Below are 22977 nucleotides of genomic sequence, written 5' to 3'. Positions count from 1 at the left end.
TTTTTCAAAGAGCTAATGTTGGATGGATGTAAGATTCTACAGTGTCTGAAAAATCTCAAGAGTTTAAGTGTTTGTATATTTATTCAACCTTCAGAGAATGAGAAGACTGAAGTTCCAGGTTGTTATTGTTCACAGATGAACCTGGTGGTTTCCAGTAAAACAGCATCACAGCCACTAACATGGTTAGAACTTATCAGACTTCAACGGGAAGCATTTTTAAACACTAGATATTATCACTGAAGAAATTTAAAGCATCCAGGGGATTTTATATTTGTATTAATACTGAGACTTTACCTCTTTCATTTTAGATTGGTCACACCATTTCTTGGAAAAGGGATTTACTTTTTCTTATCTGTTATAATATTTAGCTTCAAACACAGACATACTTTGACTCATTCATCTTCTAAAAATAGATGTCGTACACGTTCCAGTGCCACTGTGTGCAAAAGCACTGCATTTAGTCACTTCATAACCTCAAATTCTCACTTTTATTTTTGCTGAATTCCTCTTTCCTGTAGTTGCAAATGATCAAAATGGGAATGTTCAGGTTTGCGAATTTGATCAAAAAGAGTCAGACAGTAAGGTATAAATAACATTCTGTGTTCTTAAATGTATATAGCAGGTGATGCTTTTTCACTCACAACCAATACAAAGGTTGGAATGGCTTCTCCACCTTTTGATTACCTTTATTTGGGGTTGAGGGGTCTCTGTTTAGGGGCTCCCACACACTTCAGAAGCACTCGCTGGCTTTCTCGGTCTCATTTATCAGCCAGTTGCTTACATAGTGCAGCGCATTTAGTCAGACTGGGTGTGAGTTGGCACTCCTTACAGAGTGGTTCAGTGTGGGTTTCAAATAAAAAAAAAAACAACAAAAAAAACACTGACCTCTGACCACTGATCAACATTAAATTCCTAAAAGAATTTAGTTAATCCCACTGAATCAGTGGTCTTAGCACAGAATTTTAAGTCCACAGGGTCCGTGACTGAGGAAAAATTGAGCCGAAAAAAAAGAAAACACTGAATCCTGGGGCTAGTCTCGAGTACAAACAACGCCACATAGCTGGGTGTGACATCAGACATTTCTGTGTCTCATGTTGTGTCTAACAATATGTTTTTCAAATGGGTGTAACCATAACTTGCAAAGAAATACAAACACGGCTAATACACATTTGCAACTCACATTGTGTAAAGGTTCACTGAGGCTCTCCGTTATCAAACTCATGTGAACCAGTGTATGTACACTTGTTTCCATACACAAATTCAGGCTGAGGTGCGTCTGACCTTCTCCAGTCAGTGTGTTGCTTCCTTCAAGACGACTGACCAGTTTTTCATAATCAAATGTGAATAATAATGCAGCAGTGATTTCTTTCCAGGCATTCTGTTCTAACTCACTTTAATCCCACGTTCAGACTGCCAAACAGTATAGTTTTTCTCTTTTTTTAGTTCTAGTATCAGTTTCCAGCTCAGAGCAGTTTGGTTTCTTTGCTCTGCCTCCGTGTCAGAAAGTCTGGAGGCGATGGAAGGCTAAGGCGTGAATAAATGGGGGCTGATACTTAAATGCCGATTGTTTTTGTTCAACACATTTATGCCCGCTCACTTGTATGGCGTAATTGGCGAGACACACTCATTTAATGAATTCCACACAGACCCTGGCGTAAGATGATTTCTAAACCTGAATCTGCAACTGGAGTCGATTCCCGTTTGATAAATGAGGGCCATTGTGTATTGACAGAAGCAATCAGTGAACTGAGAGGAACCCGGTGGGGGGAAATATGCAAACCCCACACAGACCCAGGACTTGCTTGCTGTGAGACTGTGTTAACCCCTACACCACTCAACCTGCAAATTTATTATCATCTATCGCTGGACGGCTATAGACTTAGACCTTAGGGTCCTGACATTAACTTTTAGGTTTATCTCATGTATCAGTCTGGGAATGAGGCCACACAGCATTTGGTATGGAGAAGCTCTATAAAAAAAAAATAAAAAAAAATACTTGAGGGCGACTGGGTTATCTTGTCCATCCTGCTGAAGTAGGGGGTGACTTTGGCTCAGGAGGTAGAAAAAGTTGGTGGTTCAAATCCTACTCAACCCTAGTCTGTCGTTGTGTCCTTGGGCATAAGACACTTGACCCTAAATTACTCCCAATGGGGATAGGCAGCGCCTTGCATGGGAGCTGCCACCCATCGTTGTGTGAATGTGTGTGTGAATGGGTGAGAGAGGCCTTTGGGGTACCTTGAAGCTGCTGGAAAAGTGCTATATAAGTGCAATTCATTTACCATTTACCATTCAAGTAGACCAATCACATTTCACTGCCAGAGGTTGAGAAGAGCAAAGTTCTAGGCAGATTAACCTGACATTTTTCTGCAGTAAAATGGCGTCATGTTTGTCACAGCTCAACAGGAAGCATTTCAAAACACTAGATCTTATCACTCAATAAATTACAAGCATCCTGTAGAGTTTACTTTTGTATGAGTCCTGAGTCATCGCCTCATTTTATTTATTTTTTTGAATAGTTACGCCATATCTTGGGAAATGTGTTTTGTTTTTCTCATCCCTTATAATATGTATCTCTAAACATAGACATACTTTGGCTCATTCATCTTCAAAAAAACAGATGGAAATATTTCAGTGCCACTGTGTAAATAAGTGCTCAGCTTCCTCATTCCTTGGAGATTGGAGGTTGGAAAGATGGATGATGACATGATTCCAGTGTTGAAATCTTGCATGGTCATCCCCCTGTCAAAAGGCCATGGGCTTCACCTTATGAGTCCATCTCCTCTTTGTGCAGCACCTGCACTTACAGTAAGGACACACAAGTTTAGCCCCAGGTCTTAGCCTGAGACTGTGAACCTGGATGTGATCATCCAGGATGTATGTCTATTATCAGGACTTTGATTTTGTCTCAAATTCTATAAAATAAAACCAAAGAGTTCCGAAGCTCACGCACACTTTGCACCATTTGTCATCCTTTACTCCCGGTCCAGGACTGGCAAATACAGCTTCACTGGCTTTTCCACTCGGTTGAACTAGTTACTGGGAAGACTGGGAAGGCCCTGCCAAACAGATTGGACTGGACATTCTCTTCCAGTCCGAATATATCGGGGCTGATATAAAGATGTTTGACCGACCATGGGACTCCTAGTTGTAAATGGACTGCACTTCTATAGAGCTTTCCAGCACCTTCACAGTAACCCAAAGCGCTTTAGAATGGCCTCTCATTCACCCATTCACTCATACACTCATACACCAATGGGTGGCTGCTGCCATGCAAGGCGCTGCCAGCCCCTTTAGGAGCAGTTTAGGACATTTCAAACATGTGCACAGTTGGAGCCGGGATTTGAACCGCCAGCCGCCTTGAGCCACAAACCATAACCTCTCTGACAACCCCTGTTCCATCTCACCTTTAGCAGCCACAGTTTTACGAAGGCAAAAAGTCTGAATGTTCACTTAAGCAACAGAATGGGGTATCTCAGAGATTTATAACGGTATTTTTCATTAGTGGGATCCTTGTCTGGGGCCTTTTATGAAGAGGCCATATTCAAAAGTGGTTTTCCTTGGCGGTAGAAGCTGGCAACAGAGTAAAGCAGTTCCATGTTCACTGGTGAGGAATGCGGCACTGTGTAGCTGACATCAGACGACCGTCTCTTTGGCCAAACCCTGCATTCTTATCAAAAGGAAAAGCAGGTCATTAACCTTGGAGTGTGTATCACATCACTCTCAGTCCTGCAAGAAGGAAAGTGAGTTACCTTTCACGTGTCAAGTCTAGATACAAGGGGGAATACAAGAAGCACTTCATCCCTGAGCCACCGTCACTTATTTCATCATCCACAAACACTTTCTGTCCTTCTGCACTGTAAACAACATCTCTGAAAACTACTTCAGACGTAACGTGACTTTGTTTAGCCAAAGCTGGCTGGAAGACAACATGATGATATCATAGGTCATAGGAAGCACAGCATCTTCCTCAGATAATTTGAGGTGAGACTCTCATTAGGAGGCGCTCTGTCCCACAGAGGTTCCCCGATTGTTGGCAGCATTATTTCAATTTAATATTTACGCACATTATGTGATTGTGATTGAAAAACTGCAGCACCAATAAAGTCCATAAAAAGGTGAAGTCTGTGTGAGGAAAAAGGGAGAGAGCTGTTATCGATGGAATGCCAGCAAAACATAGTGCACCGATATTCAAGAGGGGAGGAATAAAGAAGTTGGCAGTACATACCAGTTTTACAATATACTCCTACAATAAAAAAAAAAAATCATTCTCTCTGATAATTGGTATCGTCGGTTTTCTGGTGCAGTAGTTGAGAATCTATGTCAACTGTTTTTACAGCTGCTCTTCTTGAAGCCCTCATTTAAAGAGACCCACGAGGTGGCAAAAGAACACACATTTTTACCTCAGGTACAAATGCAATCAAAAAAATAAAACCCTCCAATAAAAGTAGAGATTTTCTTACGGATTTTCTGAAGTTAAAGTAATAAAGAGCGCAATTTGAAAAGGAGCTTTTGAAACCTTGATCTAACTAAATTCCCACAATATCTCAGGTGAAATCTTTTGAGATGTTTTTGGCTTGTAATGCACAATACATTCCCATTCCACTTAGACATTTTGACATTTAAGACAGAGAATTTAAAATCTATTAAAAACAAATCCAGTAACTTCTTTAAATAGTGAAAAAAGACAGTCACTTCATGTTGACAAAATTTGATGTACACAGTGTACAGTATGTTTTCATTGCCTCAATTTTTTACTTCTACGTATACATACACACATTAGAAACTTTCATCAGTGATGTTGATGACAAGGATGATGTCCATCCTCAAGTGAACATAAATACTTTTAAATTAACCTTTTAACTTCAATTAAAAAAAAAAAAAAATCCCCTAAAGAAATTTTTCCACTAAGCTTTTGAATGCCAGCAACATTGTCTAAAAACTAACCTGCTACAAAGCTATTAAATCAGCTCATGTGACTTAGTATTTTTGCTTGCTATTACCATATTATATGATTTAACAAGCACATACATTATTTAAGTTTCTCTGCCATCTGTCAACCATCTGTCGTAAAAAATTTTTTTTGAAAAGTTTCAAAAATTTCTTTGAAAGTAGGAATGTTATCATTGTTTATTTTGTGAATAACTAAATTAAAAAAAAACTACATTTATCATTACATCACCTTTTTATACCTGAATCTGAGCCACTTCATTGGGCTTCTCTGAGAAGTGAGAAATAATTCAAACAATCAACCATAAAAACAACATTATCTGTTTGATAACGTTAGTAAATCACAATAATTTGGCATCTTCATCGAGAAATAATTAGAACATTCTTATTACTGTCAGACACCAGCTTCTACATACTGGTGTATCACCATCACAGAAATATAATAAAACTTTTTTGTAATTACCAGTGCAGCTGTGGCATAAGCCTTACACTGGCTGGCGATCTAATCATTTTTCAGACACTGAATATTTCAACACAATAATAAAACAAGCAAGCAAAGGTAATGAAAACATTCTTGAATAAAGCTGTCCTCGGTTGCCCCAAAAGTAAGAGTTGTCTGCTGTGAATGTACCCCAACCCATGTCCAGTACACACTTTTACTGTTCAGGTCGAGATTGATTAAGATAGGTGTAGAAGACTTCCAACTAATTAGGAGTACCTCTGTTTATACTTCAGAGCACGACTGCTGATGAGGTGTCAGTTTGATTTCATGCAATATTCAATGGAATGTGAATTAGGTATTACAATGCTATTTGTAGATTTTGCCATTTTGTGGGATGAGATGTGAAATGTAAATGAATCAGATGAACAAAAAAGAAAAAGACAAATAAAAAAAAAAATGGTAAGATAACTTGGCCTGTTAATCAAAATGTACATTTAATTAGATTTTATTTGCTTAAATTAACTTAAAATTAGCTATACTAATACGAATGATTTTAAATACTTTTTAAAAATTACTTCTCTAATTTTCTAATAAGGTTTTCAGCTGTTCAAAGTAGGCAGGGAAAACTTCACAGTCATACTCAATGGCTGTGGTATTCAACAGTGCCACTTAACTTGACAGCAGGTCGTCACTGTTACAGATTACAGTGAGGTTTAGTTTGTGTGGTTGAGAGTCCTCTGGAGTGATACCTCTCTGCACCGAGGTGAAAATTGTGTAAACGATTCCTCCCCTAAATCGATTTTGACAAATTCCCTCACCAAAAGACACAATAAGACTGACTTCAAACGCAACGTTCCAAAAACATCAACAGTTTTCTTTTTTAACTGAAAAATGTTTCACAGAGGAAACACTCCCTTCTTAGTCATGTCTTCATCCAAATCTACTGCAGTTTCTGAATTCCACTGCTGGTAGGTAGTCCATCTCCAACCGACAAGGAGGTTCTACCATCACTGTCCCTGTTGGCCTCAAAATCACTGTGTCAAATAAATCAGTCTCAGCTGGCAATAAATTCCGACATGTTTTCACTTCGCCAAGCTTAATACCAATAGGGAGCAGCTGGGCACTGCAGCTCCTCCACCAGGAGAATCACTACTGCCTACTGCCCACATATGACACGTTCAGATCATGTCTGTGCTACCTGCTAAACTCACTTTGGTCAACATTCATATTTGAGGCATTACCTTTGTTAAGTGTAGTTGGTTTAACGGCTTTGATTACAAACTGACATTGTATTGCACGAGGAAAGAGGCTTTTGTGTGTATGGAAGTGCACAGGCAGAGGGTGAAGGATTGTACTATAGTGCCACCATATGTTCAACTGGTGCATGCGTCAGGAAGTTAGGAAGTAAGTCGGCCGTGCCAAAAAGACCTACACACTATAGACACCTTTGAACTTACCTGTTTCCTAAGGAGTTGTTTTAGTTATGCATCTTGTTTGTGTGATCTTTTGCTCTTGCTTGGTTGTTTCCATGACATTTATTTCATCCTGCAGTTTTTGTTGCTCTTGCATGTTGTCATTGTTTAACGTTCTCCAAAATATTACAGAACATTGTTGTTTGGAGCGCTATCCAATGAAATAATTTCGCTCAGAAGGATGGATGATTCATTTTTCTGTGGATCATTTTTCAGGAGAACATTATGTATTTTGGAATATGAGAGGCAGCAGTGGATAACATCCCCCACAGAAAAACAACACGTCTTTCATATTTATAAAAACTGGCATTTCAGAACACGTACAAATGTTCTTGGTATCGCTTCTAAAGGCTGCAAGGCTTCATTGTTCGAGTGTATCCGGACATGGTTATGACTCATAAACTGGATTTGTTACTGTGACAATATAAATCTTAGAAATGTCTGACTAAACTGTTTTGTTATTCGCCACTGATTTAAGATGTTTCTTTTACTACTGATGAGGAGTGTCCTGCAGTAAAATTAGCAGACTTCACATTGTGTTCTGTTGTATGAAAACAATTTGGCAAATCCTTAACTCTGTTCTTCATCATTCATTTTCCAACAAGGAAAAATACATAATAAGTGGGACGTAAGTACAGGTCATAATGAGACTTTTCCAGATTATTTTCCTCACTCTTACACATCTGAATGTGCAATTGCAAATCTGTCATCTTCTCTTAATGTTAGTGTCAATATAGATTTGTTATACATAATTAGATTCACAAATTTATTCCAAATATTGGTAAAGATAATAAAGGCAAGTTTTTATGATTCAATCGTTTTTTGCATTTTGCTTTGAATATAAATAAAATATGATTCAGTGACTTGTACACGGAGCAATAGTGTACTCAAATACTGAGATAAGGGGGTGTTGTGAATATGGAAACACAGTGAAGCCTCTACACTGTCAAATAAAATGATATACAAGTTTTTGTTAATATTTTGTGAATTCTTTTTTTGTTAATATATTGAATAGAAATCTGTGACATGTTTAATAGGTGTACACATCTGCATTTAGTGTCCATATTTTTAAATAAAATGATGGCCACTTAAAAAAACAACAACACTGGGTTTAGTACTGAGTCAGAGGTTTGTAGATTTTGTAATGAAGAAGTGTAAAACCTGTTTTAGTGTGTATTTTTCTTCTTTTTTTTTTTTTTAACAGTCATAATGTTGCAAGGTTGTGGACCAACATCTCAAACTGGCTAAGATCATTGAATTTTATTTTTTAAACCTACACCTCCAAAAACATTATGGTGTGAGATATTGGTGAAAATTGTCCTAAAATAATTAATAAAAAAAAAAACCTTGTTCAAGAAAATATTTATGTCAAAGTTAGATTAAGAACCTGGCTTTTGAGAACATATTTCGAGGACCGATAATTCTAAAGCAGCATTGCATAAAACAAAATGGGTACAAAAGAAGATTGCTTCTATTGAAGAGTGGGATTTGATAAAACTATTAACACGTCTTTGTGAAAATGACTCATCCATCTTGTGTTTTTGTATTTTCTCTTTATTTCCCTATATTTAAAATTTGTTTTATGTTGTATCCCTTTGTTTGATGTTGTGTTGTTGTATGTTGGTGTAGGACGTGAATATCTGTCAGTTTATGTATTTGTGCCTGTGTGTCTGTAAATAAAAAAAGACTAACCTTTACAGCAAAGAAGACTGCATAAACAAGCAAATATTACAAGAAAACAAAATTAGATATTGGCATCGTTAACCCTTTCCTGAATAATTATATCTTAAGTGGGCAAATGTCATTTGTCTGTGATATGAAATTCAACGTAGTGGAAGCTAGAGGCCCCAAACACTCGCTGGTAAGAAAAATGCATCTTCATCTGGTCACCAACCAAGTTGGGATGAAAAGTGCTCCAGAATATCTTGAAACTGCAATAGGATAATAATAAATTACATCTCCGATGGGGCATACTTTAAGGTACATATTTATTTTTGCATCGACTAACAGGCAATGAGCAATGTTAAATAAAATAGTAAGAGAAGAAAATGACATGGAAATGGATTTCAGGGGCCTCAAGTTTTGAATTTAGATTAACTTTGTGTGTTGACGTAATGCATCTAAAATACACGACACGAACAGTAAAAACATGAAAACGTTATGTTCGCATTCTTTACACTTCAATCTAGCACTTTAATATGCATTTTGTGTAGTAAATTAAGTGATGAAGCGACTTACCTGACGGCGGTCTTCTGCTTTCCAGCTGACATGTACATGCACTCAGACGCTCTGCCACTTCATCCGGCAACAAGATATACTATTTTCTGATTGGTTGATAGGTCGCTGATTCGCGGCTGAGCTGTATAGATAGAAATATTTCGAAATTGTTAGTTTATTTTATTATTAAATTAGTCTTGTCTTCATTGTAAGTTTTTTTTTTTTTTTTTTTTTTTTAATGTCGTTGTTCAGTTGAAACGTTTGCGTGTGTATTATCTCAGTTTAATACTCTTCCCCGACTAGCTGTCAAGATCTCTGCGCTCAGTTCAGCTGGGTCGAGCGAGCACTGCCATCTAGTGGTCAGACAGGGCCACTGGCCACCGTGAACTCCCCAACAGCACAGTTGAAGATGGCGACAGGAGTCCTTCAGAGAGTCAGCGGTGGTCTGGGTCGGGCATCAAGCAGGGCCCATTCCGCCAGACAGCTCGTCCTCTGGAGCAGGTTGGACACTTTATCAGCGTGCCCGTGCGGTAGCCGCGTCCGTGGGGTTCATAGTTTGCCGCTGCTTCATTTGTTTCACCTCCTTCCTGTAGCGGTGACGATGTGCTGTGGGCGAGCTAGCCGGGGAAGTGCTAGCCAGCCGTCAGTGGCCTTGGGCTCGAGCTCCCAATATCTGCACTCGCACTCCACTTTATTTTTTGGGATGTGAGACATTGTAGAGGTGTGCATTTGCTTTTGGGGGTGAATGAAGTGAAGTTTCTGTCACCTTTTATCGCCGAGCATCTCTTAACGTTCAAGGTCATTTTGACACTTTGTTGTGACATCTTGTGTTCAGAATTGCATTTATTTGCCACGGCGGAGGTCGAAACAGTGTCGACGATGTCCTGCTGTGTTGGCATTTTGTCATGATCCCATAATGGGTGTTGTGGGTGTTGCAGCCTTGTTGGTCTCAGCCCTCCAGTCCTCGTGTCTTAAAATGCTTAAATGCTATCCAGGTCTCTCCCTAAATCTTGAGATCAGAAAATGAAGTTGTAGTCATGAGGAACGGCTTGCTGTGGTTGTAAAAGGAACATTTCCCATCCTTGTAGTTGTTTTTTTTTGAGAAAATGTGATTTACTTGTTTGCAGAGGGTTTGCGCTATCATGCCACAAAAACAGGCAGGACAGCTGGTTCAAATCCCTGTTTGTGAGGAAAGTGGATCCCAGAAAAGATGCACACTCCAACCTGCTTACCAAAAACGAGGAGAGCAACCTGTACAAAATCCAGTGTAAGTCGAACTCAATCACTGCCCCGAGGGTCTTGTTTTATTACGTGAAACGGGATTGTTTTTAACCGCCCGTCTCTGTCTCCACAGTCCATAACGTGAAGCCAGAGTGCCTGGACTCCTACAACAAACTCTGGTGAGTGTTATCTCGGGTTACTGTCTGTTCTTTGCCTCAGCTAGTGCAAAAACGAGTGACAGCAGCAGTCTGAGGCTGTGTAGTCTATTCCTGTCCTGGTGATTGACGACCGAGCACCATTCCTAAGATGACTGGAAGCCACCTGCTTGTATTAAGGGGGCTACTTCTATACAGGGAGTGTGCGTGGTTGTTAATCAGATGACAGTCATAAAGAAAAATAATGTTGTTTTTTTTTTTCTTCTAATTTGGACAATTAATCCAACGCGTATGTGGTGATTGTGCCTTTCCCGTTCCAGTGAGGAAGTTTTGCCCTCTATCCATGCTGATAAGTACTACCCATGTGAGCTGGTGGGCACCTGGAATACCTGGTATGGAGAACAAGACCAGGCTGGTACGATCACAACACACATTGACCTGAGGCGTGACACACATGAATGAATGAATAAATGAATGGTTTATTTTCCGTTGACTGTGTAAAATAAAGCAATCTTGCGAAATCAACTGACAAAATGAAAAAGAACCTTCGGAAAGAAATTTGCACATTATATTCACTCACAACAAAAAAAAAGAGTAGGCTGAAGCCGAAGCTTATTCTTGCCTAAGTCCATAAATTTACCTGCAATATTCGTAATACAAAATCAAAAAGGAAACGATTCAATAATTTATCCTTATAATCATGAAGTATTTTCAACTTCAATATTTTTTTTGAAACTCAACAAGGATCTACACATTTTCAAATCCTCTCTGATCCCATTCCAAAATTTAACTCCCAAAAAAAGAAACACATCTATATTTGCTAACACACGTGCTAAGGAGTTCGCTGCTAAAGCAAGGCTGGGTCACTGCTTTGCGCCGCTATCATGCATCCTTGTTAGCAAAGCATTTCCAACATTGTGCCACCAATAAGGACTGTTTATGTTCCACGTCACCTCACTGCCAATTGAGTTATTTCACAATATTCCTGTTTTGATTTTATGATGAAGGTCACACATGTCACCCTTTCTCCAGTGCACCTGTGGCGCTACAGAGGCGGATACCCCGCGCTGACGGAGGTGATGAACAAGCTGAAGCAGAACAAGGTACAGACTCATACACACAGCCTCCCGCTCGTGATGGGCGGTTTATGTTTACAGCGGCAGGTTTCATGAAGCCCGCCGATGGCTGTGTGTTCCCCCCCCCCCCGGGCAGGAGTTCACGGCCTACAGGAAGGAGAGGGGGAAGATGCTGATGTCCCGCAAGAACCAGCTTCTGCTGGAGTTCAGCTTCTGGAACGAGCCCGTGCCGCGGGAGGGGCCCAACATCTACGAGCTCAGGTCTTACCAGCTCAGGGTGAGGAACTGTGTGTGTGTGTGCGTATGCGTGTGCGTGCGCGTGTGCGTGTGTGTGTGTGATGGGATTTGACCACATCACATTTTAGACCATTATTCTCCTTCCACACACATTTAGTAATAACAGACTGTTTATTATTCTGTTATTATAATGTATAACATGATGCAGGGATTTACAGGAATACACAGTAATTCAATAAACATGCCTTTCAACTGTCATTGGTAATCTGTGGATACTAGCAGAGCCTAATGCCAGGCAACTTGTCAACAAATACACTCGGAGAACTTCCGGAAATGTCCACTTCGGTGTGAGGGAAATAGGACATGACATTCGTGACAGGAGCCACTTGTCTTTATGACAGACAATTACAGAACACACCTGTAGGAGGAACCCAAGGGCAAAACCCCCAGGAGGTATTAGGAGGTTGCATGTTAAGTAGAGGCGGTCAGAGCAAGCCCCCCCAGAGTCCAAGATGGCGGCCCGTTCATTTCAATGAAGTTGCTCGTGTAGCGCATGTCCCGAAAAAGTTTTTGACTTCCGCATTAATGAGCCAACAGAGCATGCGGAAGAGTGTCACTTCCCATCGTGCCTCCATAACTCACGTGATCTATTTGGCCAATCAAAAGGATTCTGGAGAACGTCACTTAAAGACGCACCAGTGGCCACTAGAAAACATTGGCCAGCTGCCACATTACAATACATCCATGGGTCAGATTGTCTGACCCATGGATGTATTATAAGAACTGGATACCGGACTGGCAATATGGCAGCGTGCCGATTTGTTTTTTTCCCCCCAGTGGCCATTCGAGGTACTGTAGCAAAAAATATTCCATGGGCCCAAAAAGCATTTTCCCTATAGGCCGCAATACAAAAATAAACGCATTTAAAACGGCTGACAGGACGCCTGTGACCTGAAACACAATTCATAGCAAGTCTTCCTATTGTCGATTTTTCAGTTATTGTCTTTTTAGTTGTTTAAATAAAAGAAAAGATAAAGGCCAGAAAATCACCAGAAAAGAGTTTACTCCCACAGCGTGACGTCACAACGTCGTAGATGCTGCTGTGTCTCAGCTCGTTCTGATTGGCTGCGTCCTGATTTAGGTAGGGAAGAATGTTGAAGCCATGTCTGTAAACATTAGAATATATTTACGTGAATAAAATTACAAGAAACACAATTGAATGTACTTCAGTCACAACTGAGTGACATCACCAAAGCGACATAAAGTTGCCACTTCGCAGCGCAGTTTCTTCGTCTTTCCTGTCCTGTCCAGCTGGTGTCCCTTCCTCTGTGACTCTCATTCCACGTGAATGCAGCACCGGTCGTAAAAGACGTCGACGTCTGTCTGCCTTAAAGCGGGGAGATTTTTTTACAAAAGGTCTGTAGGTCACAGTGGTGCAGAAGCGTGAAATTTGCCCTCCCGTCCAACCCGCCTCGGTCTGCCCATTCTCCTCTGACCTCTGACCTCTGGCGCCAGCAAGGCCCTTTTGTCTATCTCGCTCTCTCTTTATATCTACACCACTCTCTCTAAAACTGAGCGACGGCTGTGTGTGAAAATCCCAGTAGATCAGCGTTTTCGGAAATACTCAGACCAACAACGCTGTGTTTCTCAGATTTGCTTCAAGGTCCAGTGTGTACAGCACTTTTCATATTTATGGCACTGTCAGCCAGGCTTCCTTATAAACTGGTGGCGCAAGATTGCAGCTAGCTAGCTAGCTAGCTAGCCTTTTTGCTCTATGTATATTCTTATATGTATGAGAACAGTTCTAGGGTTGGAAAACCAAATTACTTTTATTTTACTGCAAGTATAAACTTTTACTAATGTATTTATGGGTAGTATGTTATGCTATAATACAATAATAATAATATAACATTTTACACACTGGACCTTAAAATCCTCTTTTTTTTCCCACTGTGAACGACAGCAAGTCGTCTTCACCGCATCCACGTGACGACTGAACACAACGAGGCGCTGTCACGTGATCGGCTGATTAGATTTGTGAACAGATGTACAAAGTAAAGTGGGCGTTCAGTAGGTGCGGTGAGTTGAAGATCAAACATTGCACAATTTCTATTGTGAGCCACTTAGTTCAGGTTTTAGCAGAACTCAACTTGTTGAACGGAGGAAAGTCAAAAGTCCTCTATGTTGTGCCATAGTTGTTTTTTGGAGTTATTTGATTTTGTTAACCCCCTTAACAGTGTTTTTTCTGTCTCGGGGAAAACGGATTACTTCCTGCTTGCCCGGCCACATTGTCGCATATTTGCACAAGCACACCTCAGGGTCACAAGACACAAGAAGAAGAGGCGTCGCCCTTTCACAATCCTCCGTTCTCCCATTCCGACCGACATCCATCTGGCCGCACGCTCTCCCTCCGTGGTCCCGAAACCATGTTGACCTGTACTCAACTAATGGGAGACATACTTTACAGTCCAATGATCCTTCAGTTTCAGCAACGGCCATCTGGGCTATTTTTAACCGGCCTCCACTCGTGGATTCAATCAAACACGGTCACCTGCTGCACGTGATTGCGGCCCGACTCAATGGCTCGATTGAGAGGCGTCTGGGCCGCGGCGGCCAGCGAGCGGCGTGCGGCTCATTGTGTCAGCTGGCCGCAAGCCAAGGGTGAATTCCAATTCCTCCCTCAACCCTCAATCTCAACCCTCAGTCTCAAAAATGCGCGCTCCCGCGAGGTGCAAGTGCTGTCCCGATTCTCAGAACGTCAAGTTGAGGGAGGAGTTTAAGGGCTGTATCGCCCTCAATATTGAGATTCTCCGGCACCACCCTTGGCAGTAAGGGCTACCCAGAAGGCATTGCGTATTTTCGCCAAGACATCTTCGAAAAAGATGGCGATGTAAAAGCGAGCTACAAATGGAAGTATTTTCTTAGTTAATAAAGATATAAATATTACCAAACCATTTTATTGTCTTAGTTTAAGACTTTTTTATGGATTATTGACATTGTTGTTGTGTAACATTTTTTTTTTACTTTACGAGGTTTGTCAACCGGACCAGCGGTCCCGGCTTCACGTTACTTGTGTACATCATTGTGTCGCGACGTAGGACTTTTTCGTCTTATTTTTCTTCTTCTCCTTCTTCTTCGTCGTTGTCGTCTTCTTGACAGACTGGACGTAGCTTTGGCGTAAGGCCGCCTCCCACAGTCTGAAGACGTAACTGCACTTAAGGGGTGTCCCATTTCTAAGCCCTTACACTTATTTTTGAGGGCCAAGATTGAGGGCCAAAGATTGAGGGTTAAGGGCGAGGGTTGAGATCGAGGAGTTAAGGGAGGAATTGGAATTGGCCCCAAGTCTCTTTGACGAATCCCACAGGGGAACTGCCGCCGCGAGATCGGCTCCCTCCTGCACATCACAACACATCACAAAGATTACCACTGTCACTGCTTTTCTTTTTCTTTTTTTTTCATGAAAGCTGGAGGCTGACAGGAGAATCCCTGCAGGTGTTGTCACTGCAGCTTATCTCCACCGCGCCGGTTTCACCATTTATTTGTCTTTCAGTGTTTAGTCTGGAGCGAAGACCAACATGTGATCCGGTGACATCGGCCGGTCAACTAAAACTATTGTGTTTGCTCTCTTCCAGCCAGGAACCATGATTGAGTGGGGTAATTACTGGTAAGGCCGCCCGACTTAATTCGTCTCTCTGACGCGTTACTTACAGCTGCGATGCACTGCGAGGAGCCGCCCTCCTCGGGCTGTCGTTAATAAGCCCTATTCCTCTGAGAGGAAATCTTTTTTTCTTTTTTTTTTGTATTAAGTAGCGCCGTGACACCGGCAGGCCAAGATTCAGTCCCAGAACGGAATGTCACACGGCTGCAATAGTGTGCGAATGATAGCGAGCAACATCTGGAGCTCCTGTCAGCTTCATTGATTTAAAGACCCGAGGACCGGTCCGACCTCTGACCTCATCCGACCACGTTCCAAGGTTCCCCGTCGGGTCGCGCATCACCATAGCTCGTTTCCTCACTTTTGCAGTAGAGTCGCTTCGCGGCGAGGGTGACCTCACCGTCCCGTGACCCGTCATTCCAGCGTCAGCTCCCTCGGTATCTCTTTGTGTTTTTTCCGCCAGGAAACGCATTTGCAGTAATCCCAAACTTTCCTGCGAGGGATCGAGCGAGCTTTGCTTGTTCCCGGTGCCTCGTAAAAGCACGACATGAAATGAGTGGATAAATAAATATGAGGCTGAAACGGCTTTAATGAGGACATCTCACTCGGACAAAGCCAATTGTCTCTGAAGTCGCTGCTATTTCATGACGCGTGTGCGATTTTGTTTTTCTTCCCCCCGCAACCTTTGTGTGAACCGACCTCGGAAAACACCGGCCGCCCTGCCAACAAAGCCATTTTAAAGTGCCTCAGCACAGCCTATGGCCCTGAGCTGACGCACTCCTTCATTAACGGCAAAGAAATGAAAGCAACATTAACGACTTTGTTTGAAATTTCGAGATAAATGCTTTTTAAATGCGACAACAAAAAAAAACTAAATGCACGCGTTCAAACCACTTTTCTCCTGCGTGGGTTTAGCCGCCGTCAGAAATTCCAAAACGTGATTACGGCAAGAAATGGTGTCACCGCGAATAATCCCAGCCACGAGGGTGAAGAGCGTCGCCCGATGCCGATGATGGATGTCGGAGTCTTTGAAGGCGGGCCAAATGTTTTTTTTTTTGCGCTGCTGCTGCTGCGAGGCCCGACGAAGCTCTTTGTGTGTCTTGGCCTGCGCCGGCGCTGAAGTTGTTCTTGTCTTGTATGCAGGGCCAGGGCCATCGGATACCGCCAGCACAACAGTGAAGCCGTGGGAGGCTTCTTCTCCCAGATCGGAAACCTCTACATGGTCCACCACCTCTGGGGTACGGCGCAAAATGACCGAGTGTGCTGCCATGCGGATGATCGGGCCGGGTCGTTTGCAGTTCAGGGTTTTTAGACTCGCGGGGGAAAATTGTCCTCTGTGCCTTTGGAAAGACATGGCTGGCACCGACATGCAGAAAAAACGTGTTGGATCACTTGGTAACACAAGAGACCCCACGGGCAACATAATGGAGGTTAAAGCTTACGTATTGTGAGAGATTCACTCTGCCAGTGTGCTCTGCTCTTGCAATAATATGTGGCCCATGCAAGTTGAACTTCTTTTGCTTTATTTCACTGGAAGTTCAAAATTAGCAGAGAGGTTTTAAACAGTGAGTGCTCTGCTGCTAACCAGGATGATGAATAAAAAAACCTAGAATTTGGATAAATGCAACATTAATTACACATTCGCACAATGGCTCCAGAAAACTTTCAAGCTTCATATCATTTTTTGTGCGTTTCCCCACGTTTAATAACCAGTGCCACGGCTTTGGTTTTCTGATTTGCAGCTTACAAAGACCTCCAGTCAAGAGAAGACACCAGGAGCGGCGCCTGGCAGCAGGAGGGCTGGGATGAAGTGGTGTACTACACAGGTGAGGCCAAAGGGTGACGGACTCGCGCTGGTGATTGAAATTCAGTTTGGGAACCAAGAACGCTGCAGGATTGGAGGAGTTTGCTCGCTTTTTTTCTCCCGAGTAGGAACCTATTGTTGTGACCGATCAATATTAAAATGCACTTTGGGCCTGGAGGTCACCACTATGCCACATTGCTTATATGTCACTTTTTTTTCTCCCCTCCCAGTTCCTCTTATTCAGCACATGGACTCCAGGATCATGATCCCAACCAAGGCCTCCCCACTGAAGTGAAGTGAGACGCCGCGTGTGAGAGGATGCCAAGCGGAGCCCTTTTTTAATAATGCCATCAACCTGGAACAGAGCTGCCCGTCTCCACGCCCCCCTCCTCCCTCTCCGCCCTTATTCTTGTAATTATAAACGGTGACAAGACAACAGAGGAAGTAATAAAGTCCGCCTCGGGCCCATGTTTTGAATCGTTCTTGCAACTTCCCGCCTTGGCTGCACTGACACTAGTGCACGATGAGTCAGTTCAGTTTTTAATTGTGTGACATGTGAGACAATAAAACAGGCTTATAAAGTAAGGTCACCTTCACGTTCAGAACCAACTAATGTTACTGAAAAAAAAAATAATGGGCAGCTCGATGGTGTGCAAGAACAGACCTGCTGAAGCTCTGGATTAGTTACTTGTGTACCAAAAGTGAATTTCAAATACATACGATTAAGAGTACTGAAAAAAAAAACGCTGCTTAGATTTAAGCCATGTACATACGAAACAAGAAACTATTACAGTGTTTAATATAAACCTCATTGTTTTTATTACAAGCCAAATACTTTTTTTTGGGGACACACTCCGATCATCCTTTTCCCAGATGTTTCTTAGTCTTCTGCCATGTTGACGTCTTACGGTGCTGTGTTTGTTACGATGCCTGTTTGTTTTCTTGTAAAGACAGCATGCCTGTTTTTTTTTCCCCCTCCCCGACTTATCCGACATGTTTTTAATTTCTGAGACATACATGAATAGTAACCTCTGAAAACAGCAATGGCCTGTTCATGGCTGTCAGACCGACACTACACGTGTAGTCATGCAGTTGCACACAGTAATATCAGCTGTAATTGTTCAAGGAAGCATGTGTATATTGTATTACCCCTCCGTCAGCGGGGGCTAATGTGGAGAGAGAAAATTAAAGAGGATCAAACCAAGTGTTGAATCACATGTTGTTTTTTAATGTTTAATTCACATGTTCTTTACATGACTGAAATCTTCTCTCACAATCAGGAATCCAGAATGAAAAGCACATCTATTTGCTCGCTCTACATACAATGACAAGCAGGGTTTAGATTAGACGACCTACAGACTGAAATGCAAAGAGAGCAAGAACATCTAAAAACATCCTCTTCACCTCCATGTAGAGTACAGTGTTTAGTGAATTATTTTGTTTTTTTTCCCGCTAGTATAAAATTCAACAGCACAACATCCCGTCGGAGCTAACGTTAGCTTTAGTGATGTAAACATTTTTACTCATTATAAAAATCTACGAAAAGACTGACATCAGGTGCGCAAGGTAAAATTTTCAAAAGGCACACGCTTCAGGTGCAAATGTATAAAAAAAAAAATTAAAACTAACAACGGTACTTTGCTGTCTTTCTTTTTTTCAAAAAAAAAAAGAAGTCTTTAAATCTTTTCCAGCTCCTTTAGCAACTCTCCGAAGCTCGTCACGTACCACGAGGAGCGCTCCTTCACCTGCTGCCTGGTGACGTTCCCACCAAAGCCAACGAAGGCACTCTGAGCAACAGAGAGAGGAGAACACTGTTAATCCTCAAACACTGGAGAGCTTCTATTAAAAGGCACGGTGTGCAAGACTGAACAATAGCTACTGGTAGGAAAGTTTATACTGCAAATAATGTTAATGCTTATTTTCTGATGTAAAAATGTACATAAAGATTCCCCTGAAAAATATCAACATAATACTAATACTACTACAAACATATTGAGCTACTACTTTATAAAAGTAGTGCCGCTCCATGGCTGCCTCATTACAAGTGGAACTTGTAAATAAAACGGCTGCTAATTTAATTAACGTTATCATCGTTTCCTTTTTAGCCAATTCAATTAAAACACAGTTGTATTTTTCCATTTTATGCATTTTATAAATGAAACATTTTAACTGCTGCAAAACAAAAATACACAGCAGGCATGACAGCTTGGAGAGAGTGTGAAGAAAGGAGAGGGGCACTCACAGCAGGAGGACACGCCTCCAGATCAGTGGCTCCGTCTCCAATCATCACCACCGTCTTGAAGCCATATTTCTCCTTGAGAAGGCTGATGACCCTTCCTTTGCCACCGCTCTCGCATGTGGGCTGGCTCTCATCAAATCCAGCGTACTCCCCTGGAGGACAAGGACAAGCACAAGTCACGTGTGTGTGTGTGGGGGGGTGGGGGTGGGCATTCAGAGATAGCAGGGCGATGTTGCATTATCACACATTATGATTAACATCCATTTAGCATCGCATTTAGAGGGTCAAAACTTTAGCATGACTTGCATGTGTCTCCAAGATCAATAGTATCCTTACACGGCCTTTAAGATTTCACTGAAAAACATCTACTCGTGTCTTGAGTTCTCGTTTCAGCTGTTTATTCTAAAATCCACACTCATGTGTTCTTATGAGACATTTCTGTTTACACGACATGCACTGTGTTGTGGAAAAGAGCGAAGATGCCGATGCAGGAATACTGGGATAATAAGTAATTTAATGAACAAACAATAAAAAGGGGATCGGAGCTCCGAGGCACAAAACACAGTAAAATGGGAGTGCGAGTGCGAGGAGGAAAGGAGGAAGAAGGTCTCTTATACACTGGACTGGGAGGGGAAGAGATAAGGAAGGGAAGAAGAGGAAAACAAAGCACAGAGAATCAGCACAAGCTGACACATTTACAGCCTCCTCTGGTGGACCACGAGGAGAATGTCTCGAGAAGGTTATACTATGAAACGAACAGATTACACGTGCTACTAGTGATCATATGACACAGAATACAACATAATAAAGAATAACCCAAGAACACATATTTCCCATTACACACTGTTTATCCAGTTGTTTCCTATTCCACTTGGACTGGAACCCAGTACAACCCGTTTGGGCTTAATTATTTTGTTTGCAATTGTGCTAATTAAACAGATGAAATCAAATGAAGTGAAAGCCCGCAGCACTAGTCTGTACCGTTGAAGTAGAACTTCAGCCGGTTCGCATAGACGTGGTGCAGGGGAATGCCCAGCTGAGTGGCCACGTGCTCCACGATGCAGCGGAAGCCTCCTGAGATGAGGAACACCTTGATGTTGCGCTGGTGCAGACTGTCCACGAGCTCCCTGAAAAAAAGCACGGACAGACACACCGGCTGCGCTTACATGGACGCAAATAATCGGAATAAAAGGCCCCAATCAGATTAAAAATGCTTCATGTGAACACGTCAATTGGAAGATTCTGATCCGATCCATTCGGAAAGACATTTAATTCCGAAAGAGAGGGGTGGTTTTATGCCGATCATTATTCCGAATGGCGTCCACGTTCACACCTGTTCGGATTCTGTCTTTCTGGCCGGGGTAAAATTATCTCCACTGCGCATGTGTTCTACGTCAGCGTGACGCTAACTGCCTTTACGACAGCTGGCTGTTTTTAAGCATGCAGAAAACATGGCGGGAGGAAAGCAAAACTGGTTCATATAAAAAAAAAAATTAAACAATAATTAAAAAAAAAAATGCATTTACAGACACTCTGCCAGAGGGGAGGAAAATAAAATTTGAGGATTTGCAGACAACGCGGCGTTTGTTTACAACACAGGCGAAATTACAGCTTCTTCTTCTACTACTACTATTTCCGGAGAATTAAACAACTCCACGCATGCCCAAATGATTTATTCTGTTTAAACGCTTGGTGCATGTATATGCACGTCACGTCGGATCATTTTATTTAGCGTCCATATAAACAGGGGTTTGGTTGAATTTACGATCAACCAAGATTTAGATCGGATTGGAGAAATGTGCGCAAGCAAACATAGCTACTGTTTAAGACTCTAGATCAGATAAGGCGTGTGATCCACTGCCTATCATTCATGAAGGTGAACATGAGAGCGGAAGTACGAAAGAAAAGAAGCAGGAACGATGGGAGAGCTAACAGAACGGGCAAGGAAAAGACCTTAAACAGGAAGAGACACATTTTTTGTAGGGGACTCTTAACTGTTCCCAGATGGTCTTTTTATGATCGGGAAAAAAACAAGTGAACTTTAGTACATTTTTAAAAAATGGTGTGCGAGAATGTTGAATGCATGGATAGGATGCAAACAAAAATGAAAAACTAATTTTGGGTGAATAACCCTTACGTACAGATTATGTTTGAGTGACAGTGGCCCACTTTTGACTGAGGTGCTTCCAGCAAATGACACTGCAGTGTTTGTTTTTTTTTGGCCGTTTCCTCACCTGATGCCCGGGGTCAGCTGAGGGGGGTGGTCCGTTATCAGCTTGTTAACTTGTTCTCTGGAGCAACGGATGATGGACAGCCTCTCAGTCAGGGCCGTTTTGAAAGTCATGGAGCCACCCATGGCTTTGCGAGTCCTGGTGGAGGATGAGGATGAGGGGGACACAGGGGAAGAGAGGAAGGGTGACAGTTGATAAATCTGGACTCGGAGCCAAAGTGGGAAAAAAAAAAAAAAAAAAAGGAGTGGGAAACTTTTGGTGCGCGTGCACGTGCGTGCGGACACACATCTCAGTCACTGCGTCCCCGACGCCGCAGAACTTGGCGAGCTCGTCGATCCCTTCCTCCCGGATGACCGTGCTGTCCACATCGAAACACACCGCGTCCGCTCTCCGGAAGAGCTCCTTTGTTTCGGAGAGAGTTGCCATCGTGCTGGAACCATAAGCAAAACCATATGACACAACGTGACGCTGCAATATATGTATATAACCCCCCCCACACACACTCCCCGACCGCCTCATCAGCTGCTTAGCACCGGCGTGCAGGGGCCCCTGCTATGCACCCGGTTGTGCTTGGAGCAGTGAAGCAATAAATGGGGGGGCCGCTGACTGAAATACCAATGTGTGTGTCTGTGTGTGTGTACACGTTTCTGCATCAGTGCAGCTCTTGGACTACACTGGCATACCCTCACCCCACCCCAACCCCCCTCCCCTCCTTCTCCTCCTGCTCCCGTAAGTCGTGTGAGACAAAAGTGAGTTACATAAGTTTGCCAAGAAGCCATTCAAAGTGCGCGTGGAAATCGTCCGAAAGCGTTGCGTCACCCTAGTGGACGCGGACGCGAGGCAGCGTCGCTGCAAAAGACGAGCATCGCTGGGATGTCCACTGCAAGCAAGGGCACCGGCCGGGGGGGGGGGGGGGGGGGGGGGGGGGGGGGGGGGACACGCCGAGTATCTGTCTTACTAGTGGCCGCTGAGTTGGACAATGACACACAATCCGGCGCACGTCACTTGATAATGGTGCCTGATAACCTCAGCGCGACAGACCACCGTGCAAAACCCGTCAAATCACACCTTTGTAATGCAACATTTTGGGGAGAAAAAAAAACTGGCGAGGATATTGTGTCTACTCACCAGAGAGCTCCGCGCTGGTAATGACCGCAGCCGCCGCCGGGTGTTCTTCTGCGATGAGCGTCGACCAATCAGGCATATGAAAAACCGGGAGAGACCGCCCACTTGTGGCAACGTTCCATGCCGACGTCAAAGCCACAGGAAGAGAAGCGAAGG

At 42.7% G+C, this 22977-nt stretch overlaps 3 protein-coding genes across 3 annotated transcripts in view; 1 reads left to right on the top strand and 2 right to left on the bottom strand.

The window, feature by feature from the left end:
- elna (elastin a) overlaps window positions 1-9133 on the bottom strand; it is a 78525-nt gene extending 69392 nt beyond the window's left edge. Inside the window, exon 1 of the mRNA XM_076035968.1 lies at window positions 9100-9133. The gene's annotated coding sequence lies outside the window, so the exon portion shown is untranslated. The remainder of the gene's footprint in view (window positions 1-9099) is intronic.
- Window positions 9134-9433: 300 nt separating this feature from the next.
- nipsnap2 (nipsnap homolog 2) lies at window positions 9434-18431 on the top strand. Its single transcript, XM_076035978.1, has 10 exons — window positions 9434-9579; window positions 10206-10345; window positions 10433-10478; window positions 10775-10869; window positions 11487-11557; window positions 11667-11807; window positions 15400-15431; window positions 16566-16660; window positions 17165-17248; window positions 17457-18431. The coding sequence occupies exons 1-10, from the start codon at window positions 9488-9490 to the stop codon at window positions 17519-17521; spliced, it is 861 nt and encodes a 286-aa protein (XP_075892093.1). The 5' UTR covers window positions 9434-9487; the 3' UTR covers window positions 17522-18431.
- A 2-nt stretch (window positions 18432-18433) lies between these two features.
- Window positions 18434-22960, bottom strand: psph (phosphoserine phosphatase). Its single transcript, XM_076035979.1, has 6 exons — window positions 22825-22960; window positions 21983-22126; window positions 21700-21834; window positions 20447-20592; window positions 19469-19617; window positions 18434-19013 (listed from the first exon to the last, which is right to left on the bottom strand). Exons 2-6 carry the CDS (start codon window positions 22120-22122, stop codon window positions 18903-18905), a joined length of 681 nt encoding a protein of 226 aa, XP_075892094.1. The 5' UTR covers window positions 22123-22126; window positions 22825-22960; the 3' UTR covers window positions 18434-18902.
- Window positions 22961-22977: the final 17 nt, after the last annotated feature.

Source organism: Nelusetta ayraudi, unplaced genomic scaffold (assembly GCF_046127955.1).
Source record: "Nelusetta ayraudi isolate G7.1 ecotype Tasmania unplaced genomic scaffold, CSIRO-AGI_Nayr_v1 ptg000048l, whole genome shotgun sequence".
Classification (NCBI taxonomy): Eukaryota; Metazoa; Chordata; class Actinopteri; order Tetraodontiformes; family Monacanthidae; genus Nelusetta; species Nelusetta ayraudi.
Note: the sequence above shows the minus strand (reverse complement) of the source record. Positions and strands in the feature narration are given on the sequence as shown.

Coding starts and splice junctions, on each gene's coding strand:
- nipsnap2 (XM_076035978.1), top strand. CDS start 9,488: ATGGCGACAGGAGTCCTTCAGAGAGTCAGCGGTGGTCTGGGTCGGGCA. Junction 11,558..11,666: donor ACAAGCTGAAGCAGAACAAG/GTACAGACTCAT, acceptor CCCCCCGGGCAG/GAGTTCACGGCCTACAGGAA. Junction 11,808..15,399: donor TCAGGTCTTACCAGCTCAGG/GTGAGGAACTGT, acceptor GCTCTCTTCCAG/CCAGGAACCATGATTGAGTG.
- psph (XM_076035979.1), bottom strand. CDS start 22,122: ATGGCAACTCTCTCCGAAACAAAGGAGCTCTTCCGGAGAGCGGACGCG. Junction 20,593..21,699: donor CAGCTGACCCCGGGCATCAG/GTGAGGAAACGG, acceptor GCTTTTTTTCAG/GGAGCTCGTGGACAGTCTGC. Junction 19,618..20,446: donor GCTGAAGTTCTACTTCAACG/GTACAGACTAGT, acceptor CTTGTCCTCCAG/GGGAGTACGCTGGATTTGAT.